This window comes from Besnoitia besnoiti, chromosome XII (assembly GCF_002563875.1).
Source record: "Besnoitia besnoiti strain Bb-Ger1 chromosome XII, whole genome shotgun sequence".
Taxonomy (NCBI): Eukaryota; Apicomplexa; class Conoidasida; order Eucoccidiorida; family Sarcocystidae; genus Besnoitia; species Besnoitia besnoiti.
The window spans coordinates 745,770-757,546 of record NC_042367.1 but is presented as its reverse complement, the minus strand read 5'-3'; the positions used below and the strand labels follow the sequence as shown (position 1 = coordinate 757,546).

At 54.7% G+C, this 11,777-nt stretch overlaps 2 protein-coding genes across 2 annotated transcripts; both read left to right on the top strand.

Annotated features, from left to right (window-relative positions):
- Positions 1-4,093: 4,093 nt before the first annotated feature.
- Positions 4,094-6,072, top strand: BESB_023050 (putative microneme protein; the record flags this gene model as incomplete). The annotated part of the gene is made up of 5 exons (XM_029361007.1): positions 4,094-4,564; positions 4,686-4,767; positions 4,917-5,488; positions 5,613-5,694; positions 5,876-6,072. The coding sequence occupies 5 exons, from the start codon at positions 4,094-4,096 to the stop codon at positions 6,070-6,072; spliced, it is 1,404 nt and encodes a 467-aa protein (XP_029215822.1).
- Positions 6,073-9,012: 2,940 nt separating this feature from the next.
- BESB_023040 (putative microneme protein) lies at positions 9,013-10,511 on the top strand (the record flags this gene model as incomplete). The annotated part of the gene is made up of 4 exons (XM_029361006.1): positions 9,013-9,210; positions 9,426-9,507; positions 9,614-10,185; positions 10,470-10,511. The coding sequence occupies 4 exons, from the start codon at positions 9,013-9,015 to the stop codon at positions 10,509-10,511; spliced, it is 894 nt and encodes a 297-aa protein (XP_029215821.1).
- Between the last annotated feature and the right edge of the window lie 1,266 nt (positions 10,512-11,777).

Sequence of the window (11,777 nt, the reverse complement as noted above, 5' to 3'; positions counted from 1 at the left end):
AGCCATTCTGCTGGGGCTCCCTGACCAGACAGCTCTGCCGTGCCACTGCGTCGACTGTTGGTTGTTAGAAGTCTACACCGAGTCTTCCAGTCGACAGGCCCCGTCCTACTCTATCCTGCAGCACCTCCACGTATCGGGAATTGTCGCTAGACGCTTGCTCGTCCAGATATTCAAGCGATTACTGGTGCCTCAATGGAAGATAGTCTTGATGTATGTATGGTTCGACTTCTGAGCCACAGGGATCAGTTACCGGCTGTCCGAACGATCCGACTCGAACGGCGAAACTAGGCTGTCTGCATCCATGGAGTCGCCGGAGCTGTTTGCGTAGGGGTCACCCAGCCGCACGGGCCGGTGGACATCCCGTGGCCGCTACGTATCTCCACAGATAACCTAGTTTCTCCATTCAAGCCGGGTCGTTCTGACAGTTGGCTGTACGTAGAACACTCAGACGCGTCTACGGAACGAGTGCCGTCAATGGTGGAACAAAGGAGTAGCGCTGCTCGTCATCTGAGTCGTCGCCCAGCGATTCAACAACTGGTGCGCAGCGCAGCCGGCCTGATTTGTGGTTGCAGCGGCACACATGCCTCGCGTCTGCGTTTGTCGCTGCCATGTTCCTGGCGCTCCTCTCCCTCCGCAGTCGTGGCGCCAAGACCGACAAAGTCTCAATTGATGCTCGCTCTGCCGCCCCCCAGGTGACTCAGGTGAAAACTCCCGCTACACCTCCTCTCCCCGTTCCCGCTCCCCCCGTTCCCGCTCCCCCCGTTCCTGCTGGAAAGGGAATTCGCTCAGCTCCAACTAACGCGATTTCCGTCTGTTCCCACCGCTGAGAAAAAGTAAAACCATGCAGCTTACATGAATCAACTACTTGTCGTCCGCGCCTTACCGGTGGCACTACTGGCTACTGTCACCCACCGTTCACATGACGGCGGAACGGGAAGCCATCATGGGCTGGAAACTCCGCAACCTGAGGAAACGGGAGGCGTTTCGACTATTAAGGAACCCAGTGTGTGGACGAGCCAGGTGCGGAGTACTATATATGGTCTAGCTGCGACCTTGCCCACCGTGTAGACACGGTTTTATGAGAGGCTTCGCGTGCAGCGGGCACCGTTCCATAAGACTTCTTGTGCACACGAGCTTACCAAACCTCAAACAGTGGCACCGAGAAAAGGTACGCAGGCCCCTTTTCCGTGCTTGGTGGAGTCAAGGTACGAATGCCGATGACAGCGTATCAGCTCCGAAGAGTATCCAAGGATCTCATGCCAGTCGTAGCAATGCGCAGGGGAACAGAAGTGGAAGGTATCTTTGACGGAGCAGCGCACAATATTGCAGCCCAGTGGAGGCATGTTTTGGAGCGCTTGGCCTGGTGGGTAGGCCAGAAAGTGTCGGCCTCTGCGTTGCATGCTCATGCTTGCACTGAAGCACAGCGGCTAGAAGCGAGGGACGTTGAGGACATACACGAATACTACAAGTTGACTGCCCCCTTACAAAGACGGAGGCTGCGAAGTGCAGGACGGCGACTAGCTTCGAGGAAGGTATTGCGTGGAATGGAGGGTGAAACACAGAGTCTCCAAACACAGACATCGGCATGTCGGACAGAGCCCAACAGTGCAGTGGCAGGTGTCCAAAAGAATAAACTGGGCTCGCTCAAAAAAATCGAACAATGCATTCGCAGCATCGTTCAAGCAGAGGGAACGGCAGCATCGCCGGAGCAACATTTATCCAAGTGGCTTATGGTCGTGCCTGAAAAGTTCCCCGCTGTGTCTCCTTAGGCTACGGACGTCGATGAGAGTGCTCTGAACGTCTCACGTGCACAGGCGCTTCTTCGGCCGCCGGACCCAGACTGACGTGTTCGGCCGAGCCAGCTGGCACCCATCGTATAAGTTGACGTCTTGCTGCATCGATTGAATCTATGGGTACCGTATGTACGGTCCTGCCTTGAAGACGGAGGCGGTGAGGAGAGCGACACTGAGGTATCTCGGCATCGCTGCTGTTGATCTGTTACTAAGGAACCCATTGCACAGTCTGGCTCCATGTGTGTTTCCTTTCGCCAGAGAAGAAGCTTGGCATCGTGATCGGCCTCTTGAGAAAAGGGGCATCTCGTTTGTGGGAGGCCAGCGAAACGAAGCGCCTGTTCACGGGCACGGGAACTTCGCGTCTTCCGCCGAGGGTGGCCGCTCAAAAGGATGTACGTGGGTGCTCCCAGGCTCCGTGCTAAAAACTGTCGTTAAATGGTAGTCTTTTTCACAACCGCGTGAAGTTGGTGCATGGTCCATGTATAGACAATGCAGCACGCCGTCTGTGAGCTCCAGCTGCCCTCATTATGGAGCGGGACGAGTCAGCGAATTGACGAGGCGGATACAGGAACGAGAGATCGCAGCTCTAACATTCCAGGTGGATGCGAGACATTACTTCTGTGTAGCCATTCGTCGTTACACCACCACTGGCTTCGCAAGCTTCCACCCGGTGGGCGCAGCACGCAGCGAATCCCCACATAAAACGGAAGTTTCATCGTCCCACCGGAAGGCTGTTCCGCTGTACGCGCGGTGCTTTCTTTTTCGGACCCTCACACATCTTGTCGCCGGTGGCGGTTGTTGCACGTGCGGGTACATCACGCAACCCTGCCTTTAGGGGGGATCCTCTGCCTGAGTGGGAGAGGATGTTGTCTGCGCAGGTCCAAGCCTTTCGGGTAGTCGTGTGCGCCGGCTTCAATAACAAGACACCCGAGCATACATACACCTGAACTGTTGGCAAGCTGGGGGGTATCCTCTGGCGTGTGATCGTTCCGTAGGGTAGTGGCAGCGCCCACCCGAAGGATGGCGTGTGGCGGGGGCTGTGTCACACGCATCTGCCGCGGGGTTTCGAGAACACATACGTATTGTGAGAGCTTGACTCTGCGCCCCCAGTGCTGCCAGCGGAGACGTTGGCAACTTTGGCTCACGGATCCCCGCTACAACTTCTCTTGTCTTACCAGTGCCACACGACTCGCACACAGGCTCTACTTGATAGCATTGCGCCATAGCAACGGATGTAGAGAGATAGTACGCAAAAGCTTTACTTGGGTCAGGTGTCCGTTGTTCGATTCGTCTTCTGCTCTTTTAGACAACAGAGATGCTCTGGGAACGCAATGTCCGCATAAATAGAACACACTACTGCACGCTTGTCACAGGTGCGGGTACCCAGCGTTCACGGGAGACGCGCTCGTGATACACGTGCCACTGGACCAGCTCCGAAGACTCTCCCGTAGGTTACTACTGCTTCCCATCCCCATGCCTGTGGGGGATAACTTCTTTTCAACAGGGGCATTGCACTGTCATGGGCGCATGGGGGTGTCTGGAATCTACTGGCTTAGTCTACCACATGTTACTGGACAAATGGGAGAGGGGATGAGACGAGGAGCGCGGTCGAACTGTGGACGAGGGGGGAGGGATGCGGCATTGCGCGCACTGGTGCTCAAACGGAGAAGCTCCTGCGCCCGGTATGTTGCTCCACACTGAACTCCACGGCCGCTACTCTACTAACGCGGTTGTTCTTTGCTTTCGCCTGCCCATGGAGCGTCACAGCAAACGCTTACTCCTAGAGAGTGTTTTCACGACGGTGTTTGTGAGCGGCTCAAGCGGTAAGGTTCCCAGGCAGTGTTTCCCCGTTTGCTAGCGCTTGAGAATCGCCATCGCATCAGCAGCAAAAGATGGTCGACGGCATTTAGCTGTCGCCGTATTTTTTACATTTGGTGCAGGTATGGCAATGGCTTCCTTTGCTGCGAAGGGCGCCTTGCCAGAACGCGGACCAGGTGAAAACACAGGAAACAAATGTTTTCAATATACCCTCCAGACCCCCTTGACCAAATATTCTGTGGAAGCACTGACAGCGGCATCCTGCATGGCAGCAATGGCGCTGAATACAGGAGCCCTACCTGCCTGCTCCGGTAGCCCACTTGCTGCAGCCACAGCAACAACGATATCCGTTTTGGCAGGGGTGGTACTGGCCTCCGCCGCATACCCCACGCCAACAATAACAAGCGTATCTGCTAACCGTAAGCTTTCTCATACTTACAGCGTGTCGAGTTGCCTCCGCGGGTCTGGCCTGAAGAGGTCAGATGCAACGCATGGTAGAGGCCCTTATCCAGTATGATGTGCGTTCAGCTCCCGTCGCTAAGCTCCAGAAGGATATAAACGAGTACTGCAATGAGCGGTTCGAGGAGTTGTGTGCGGCAAAAGTGATGGGGACCACTTACTGCATAAAATCTCCCGTGGTCGCCCGCTATGGCCCAGACGAGCCTGGAGGCGCCATGGCTTGGCGCTGCTACAAGAAGGAAGAAATTAATGATGCAAGAAGGCATGTTGGATGCGTAGACAATTGTGGAAACGTGATACAATGCATAGGCGAGGCGACTCCATCAGATACATTTGGTGTAGCTTTCCCGGAGATGAACAACTGGATTCAGCAGCGCAAGCAGGCCTACTGTTCGTCCTACCAACTGACTGCAAACGCTATGTGCAGCTCCGGCAAATCTGGAGGCGTCGCCAGATACGACCATATCCGAAGGCGATGGATATGTTTTGACCCCGTGAGCTTAAATATCTGGGGCTACCTTCCTTCGGCTTACACTTAGATGTACGGGTGCGCATGTCGTTAATTATGTCCAAAGGAGATTTCCGGCGGAAATATAGTGCGATTTTCTTCTGCAGAGTGATGTTGCTCTCGATGGAGCCAGCTACTGTGCAGACAACTGCGGAGGACCAGTACCGTGTGCAGGAGGGTTGGTGAGAGGTAAGAAGATGGAAAATAGGCACACGTGTATGTATTCGTTTGGCTGTCCTCAAGTGCCGACGATTACCACAGCATCACATTCCACTCAACCATCGAACCGCAAAGAAGGCGGACACGTATTCTGACCCGTGTGTCCATACGGTTTTCAGGCGAACTACCGCAATACACATTGTATGTCATTCAACACACGGACATGGAATCTGCCTTCGAGGCACTATGGCCATGTGAAAGCCCGGACGACATCTGCATGCCGCGTCTCGTGAATCCCCCGCAGTGCCTGACACGCGAGCAAACAGTGGCACTTCAGAGCCTCTCAGCGCAGCAAATGGCGCTACAAAGAGCATGCCAGGAGGCGATGGACGAGGCGTGCAGAGAGGGCACGCAGACAGAAGAGTGTTATGGACTGTGGTTGGCCCGGTATGATGTCGGCGGCGTGCCGAAGGTATCAGGGACATGGAAATGTTACCCGGTGTCCCATCTTGACTTCACTCGCCTATCGAACTGTATTGACGGATGCGGCAATCTAATACGATGCCAGGGTCGGCGCATAGAGGAGTCGTCCACATCCGTCGACCTGCCTCAGCTAACGAGGATTGCCAGTGACCCCACCTACTGTTCAGCATACCAGAAGGCGGGGAACGCCTACTGCTCAGAAAAACATGGCTCAGGTTGGGTGGCAAGGCAGAACTGCAACTCTTATAGGTGGGAGTGCTTCAGCTTGGTAAGTATCAAATGGCCAGTGCTCGCTGGGCTTCGTGCTCTCAGCAGAAAAACATTCGGCTGCTGGGTCATGTTGCACATAGATCACACAAGTCTCTGTGCATGCTTGCCGCGCACCGCTGCAGGATCACATGCCCTCGACGCGCTGGGTAGGCTGTGCGGGCCACTGCGGAGAATTCATTTTGTGCCCAAGCAGTGGAACAGGCGGTGAGTGAATATCCGGTAAGCGAGTAGATCAACTGCAGATCAGCATCAGCTTATTTTGGCTCATCTCACAGTAGCCAGCGGGAGATTGTCATGAGGTAGCCGATGTTCACAGTTTGTGCTCCATGCTGCTGTAACTCTAGTGCGCGGGCTTATGGTTTTGCTTCATATCACTGTTTGCCAGATGCAGAAGAAAGCGGGGACTCCTTGGGAGACGAGGGCTTAGAAGACGTTATTTCCAACGTGCCGGACCCCTGCCTCGATGGTCAATTGTGCGAAGGGACAGCCCAGGCGCCGCCGTACTGCTCGGGAGTTAGGCCGAATCCATACGCAGACGCGGCTTCGGGGGGATACGGCAATCCCACGCAGCATGGACCCTGATGAGAGAGAGGCACCCCCCCCAGAGGGGCCCTCTTGGTTGTACCGCATTGAGTCTTCTATTTGCGAGGGGAGTTACTCGACAAGAGGGGGGAAGTTTGTGAAGACCGACACAGATGTCAACGCTTAGCGGTACCGGATGTGGGAAGGAAAACATGATTAATGATGAGCCAGATATAAAATCCGCCAAGGGGAGTGACACTTTTGTCAGCTGTGCCGCCGCGCTCACGTGGGAGTTCAGCATTCGGGTGCCGTTGTTGTTCTATCTGGTGGAAGACCGCTACGTGGCATTCTCCAAACCTTACTGGGTTCTCCAAAGACGCTTTTAACTCAGCCAAACAAGCTGGTACAGGTTCGCGGGGGCGTGCCAGGTTTGAAACGGTTTAGGTGAGAGCAATAGGGGTGCGAGCAGCGAGGGGGTCACGGAGCGCGAAGCTGCCGTGGACGAAAGACGCACGGCGCTGACGGTTCTCTGCCGGATTACGCTGTGTGCTTGTACGTCGCAGCAACTTTTCACTGTTACAGGTGATGACGCCTTGGTTATAAAATGCCATCAGCCTCTGAGCCACCGTAGCGCACGCTCATAACAGATGACACCATGTAACTGTGCAAGTACGATTCTGCCGAACAGAGGGTGCAGCTCCCGAGGACAGAAGCAGTGAGCGAGTGCCCTCAGCATCATGGAACGCTAACGCTCGAATTAACACTCTGTGACTGCTTCCACAGTTCGACCGCGTGCACAAACTGTATGGTTGGAGGCAACGTGGCTGCCGAAGTGCTCTCACTGCGTGATGGTGGTACGCAGCAATTAGATGTTCCTATTAAAGCAGAGCATGCGGCAGAGGCCCAGGTTAGTCGCCATGAAGGAGTCACCGAGAACACCCCATAGTCTGGGGAGGCTGGTGGTATGCAAGCCGCAAAGCTTCAACCCCTGTGGAACCCCCGTCCATTTGAAACCGCGTGGCCTGCGAGGTGACTATGCAAAGCAGCACGTAGTAGTGTCGCTAAGGGGATTACACGGGCGTCGGCACTAGACGCTGCCCAGCCAATGGCCTCAAGTGCGCACGCGGCACAAACCAGTCGGCGAGCATTGCTATGTCAGCATCAGCAGCTACGTGTGACGAGATTGATCTCTGGCTCGCCTGTTGCTAAGAAAGTTTCCTTGCTTCCCTCATGGTAGCACGCAGGTTGACATAGTGTGCGAGGGGCTGAACCGGCGCCACGCTCTTTGTGATGGGGGGTTGACTTGGGGCTATTTACGTGCTTGAGTTAGATTTTCTCACGATAATGCGGCACACCACGTGGAGTTGGATTCCACGGACGAGTGCACAACCGGCTGGCGTGCGTTCCAGTGCAAAGTGGAAGTGGCAACACCCGCCCTCCGGTGCACACACGAACACGTTTTGTTGGTGAATCACGAGTTTGGTCGATTTCGGCAATATTGCTTCTCGCGGTGGACTGTGCTGCTCAATCATGTCCTTCTGCTGAGCGGAAATGTATCTTTGCCTCTGACTGGCATGGCTCTACTAGGAACCCCCGTTTGTTGGTAAACCCTGGCCCCTTCCGAACAACGCAGATCAACGGACCACCACACAATGGATCAACGGTGCGCACGCCCGACCTCGCAAAACGAAAGTACTCTCGTTGCGCCTGCGTGTCGTTGACACCAAGGTTCCTGAATGTCGCAGCGAGTCCAGTGAAAATATCGAGAAGGAAAAAGAGGCAGGTGTAACGGATAGCGTAGACATGTGCCATACTGGGCACGAGTTCTGACGGTGCTCGGCCGACCAGTAAGCCTGCACGGCGGCAGTCTTGGAGACGGCGCCTCCCTCTGGCAACTATCATGCTGTATCATTTTTTGAAGACGAAAAGAGTGCCGCTGACCCGTTTGAAGATTACTCGTTAACGCATTGCACGCTTTGGTTTCCCAGTGGAAACTTCCTTCGAGTGCGGGCGGAGCTAGAGGGTGCTTTGCCAGCCCATTTGGACAGCGCGTCAACAAAGAGGTATTGCTACAGCACGTGCAGGTCAGGATGTCGAAGCTTGTTTGGCTGCTTGGTGCCCTTTTTGTACTAACTTCTACACTCGATTCAAGGTTCAACGCGCGTGGAGAGGGACACCCGCGTCGAAGAATGGCCTCGCGGCGCTCAACGAGAACTCCTGCAGATGCGGATGCCACGAATAAAACTGCGGGCGCATCGTCAAATGGGCTGACCACTGAAGCAGCACCGGCCACAACCCGGTCGCCAGGTCCTGATGTGGCAGTCACCAGGAACGCACATTCTTCCGGGCTCCAGGGACTGCCGCCTCTGCGTACTGCAGAGACAGAGACAACAGCGTTGATACCGTCGCACGTATTCGTCCCACCGGTGTCGATGACAGTGGCGCCAGCAGCAGCGCTGCAAATTGCGTCTTCAGACCCGGAACCACCCATGACGGCAACAGTTGCAACAGTTCATCAGGTGCCTTCGTGGATGGGTTCGAGGACAGCAAGACTTCCCCGTTCTTCGTCCGAAAACATGGATGACACTCCTCTGACAACAAATTATTCACCTGAGGCCACAGTTACCGTGGCGTCACCATCCGCAGGTACGCTTGGGAGTGCCCGTTTGTGCGGTTTCACGATGTGCCATGCCGGGACTCATGTGTTGTCTGCCTTTAACAGTTAACAGCTTGTATCAGATGTGAGAGTGTGTGCTTGGTGCGTGCATGTGATTGTGAGTTTCGAGACTACAGCGAGACCTGAACGATTACTGCACCAAGCAACTTCAGAAGTTTTGTGCGGGGACCGACAACCGCAACGAGTTTTGCAAAGTTGGCGCGGCTGTAGCCAGGTTTGGCCCTGGTCGCCGAGACTCGTCTGTGGATTGGAGGTGCTACGAAGCATCCGGACTACATGCACATGGAAAAAACGTACAGTGCGTGGATGACTGCGGAAACCAGATGAATTGCACTGGCACGGTGACAGCGCAGACGGTGGCCTCACCGCCAATACCAGCCCTTTCGGCGTTCATAAGCAAGCGCAAGTGGTCATACTGCAGCACGTTCCAGCATGTAGTAGACGCAATGTGCAAGTTCGTGAACAGCGGGAACATCGGGAGGTATTATCCCGCGGAGAACCGATGGATATGCTTAGACGCGGTAAGATACTCATCTCGGCATGCCCAGTGTTTGAATGACAGCAGTATAAGACATGAAACCGAGCTTCAATGCCATGTCGGGGTCCAGCCCGGGCACGCAGGCGATGGTACTGTGTTGAGTAGACGGCCAACGATTGAGGATCACACTGCAGCAGAAACACAAGCAGGCGATGAACAGTGGTACAGTTCTGGAGAGTGTCGTGCTGGTTAATGCAGGCCGATGTATCACTCGAAGGCCACTCCTTCTGTGCAAATAATTGCGGAGGAATCATGCGCTGCGCCGGCGGTATCGCAGCTGGTAAGCCGTGGACGACACGCCGCGATGAGGGGAAGCAAGGCGCTTGAGAGTTGTGCTTAAAAGGTCCATGATATCTCAAGTTGGTGAACGTTTCCCTGTCCATCAGGAGAATCGCCTTCCCACTCGGGGTATATCATTCAACAGCAGGATATCGTGGAAGCTTTCGCGGCGCTGCGGCCATGCAAACAGCGTGAAGAAACTTGTGTTCCGTCATCCATGAACCCTCCTACATGCTTGACGACTCGTCGAATCATCGCCACTCAAATAGTGAGCAGACAACAGGAGGCAATGGATAAATACTGCCAAACTCAAATGGACCAGCTGTGCCGAGAAGGGAAGTGGAAGATACACTGCTACCAGCTTTGGCTGTCGCGGATTGACACTGGTGGAAACTCATTGTCGTCTCCAGAGTGGACATGCTATCCAGTTGGACTACTGGATTTTTCGAGACTCTCTTTCTGCGCGGACGGATGCAGCAACAAGGTCCCTTGCCAAGGAGCGCCGACGGCGATTGGCTCATCAGTCACAGCATTCCTCCAGCTGTCCTTAATTGCCAGCGACAAGGCATTCTGTTCACCCTATCAAAAGGCCGCCAACGACTACTGCATTAAGAAAAACGGCGAAGGATGGGTAGCAAGAGGAAACGTTGACACAGCCAGCTGGGCGTGTTTTCGGGCAGTGAGGACGCTCACATTAACCGCGGGTGCCGTTAAGGCAACGCAGCGCGCGCGCAGGCAGTCAGAGGGGGCTCAATTGCACTATTGTATCCTTGTGGTCGTACGCGTTGTGCTGTACCCGGGCGTAGCCATGTGAACCAACACACCTGAAACAGCACATGAGACTTTTCATTTGCGCTCTCCTGTGTGGTGATGCTGTTTACCAGACACATCTTCTCGCGTATCGCTGGACTGGATGCGCGGACAACTGCGGAAACTTCGTGATGTGTGCTGGAGGATTCTCAGGTGATCAACGACACAAGCGGCATCATACAAGCGTGGCGGTAGGCTCACTACCTCACTGTGATTGAAAGTACCTGTAGTGCCGCTACACACGTAGTGGCCATCCACGCCTTTGTTGTCCGGAGGCTCCTTTGCTGCTCCAGGGTTTCCACCCGAATACTAGAGGCCAGCGTTACTAAAGTGCAGCATCGCCAAGACGTGTCCTTCATGCGTTCAGTTACGGAAACGGCGCCGGCAAAGCACATGGCAGCCCTCAAGATCCTCCATGATCCTGCCTTACAGCAGGTGGTTTTATCGGTGCCGTTCCCGTGCCCAGCAGGAGAGTCTTGCACAGCGACACCGATGAATCCACCCTATTGTTCCCGAACAAGACCAGATCCTCATCCCGCACCCGTACTCCAGTCAGAGGCACGGGCGTGGTTGGGCTGCACTGCAGAAGGCACATCTGCAGGGTCGATTACTACCATTACTACTGATGCTACATGAGAACCTGAATTTGGATAATCAAACCATGCTTCCGTGCCCCACAAGTGAACCCTCTTAACGTGCAGCCGCGATAGTTTTCAAACTCGTATCATCTTCCAGAGAGACAGGCGGCAACTCGCTTGAAGACTGTGAAGTCAATAGACGAAAGAAGGAGTAACCCCTCGCCTCGGTTTTAGGGGGAAAGGGCACATGAAGACCGGCGGCGACGTGCAAGCGTAACACAGAGACATTAGAAATGCGCTCGTGCGGTCCGTGCCAGAAAGCACACCGATGCCCCCGTCGGCGAGGCGACCGATCTATTCCAGTGCTTGCGGCACACACACCAGAGGTCACTGCACATTTAGTGGGGAGCTCCCGTCTCTCCCGGTGGAAATAGCCGCAGAGTGGAAATACGGATCATTTAGGATGGTGGTCTTGCCCAGGGGCGTGAGCCGTTGTGGGCGCGGCAAAGAGTTATTTCAGACAGCTGTGCTGGCGGGCATTTGCCTCACAAAAACAAATGCCAGCGCAGAGCGTAGTAACATCATGGTTTTTCAGGGAGATTTGCACGCCCCCAGTCCGACTACAGATGAGACAGTTCCGGACTAGGGTTGAAAGAGTAATGCTTCATCAACATGTTACGGCTGCAAGTGTTGACATTTGTGCCACAAGATAGACCTCAGGGCTTTGCTCAGCAAAGGGAAACCTCGGGGCACTCAGAAAGTACACCACAACAAATTTTGAAGGGAGGCGTGACTGTTACGAGGAGCAGGTTTTTGGTGTGGGAAGAAGAGACGGGAGAAAACCCGGGGTACTTTCAATGCAGTTATTTACACATTCCCATCG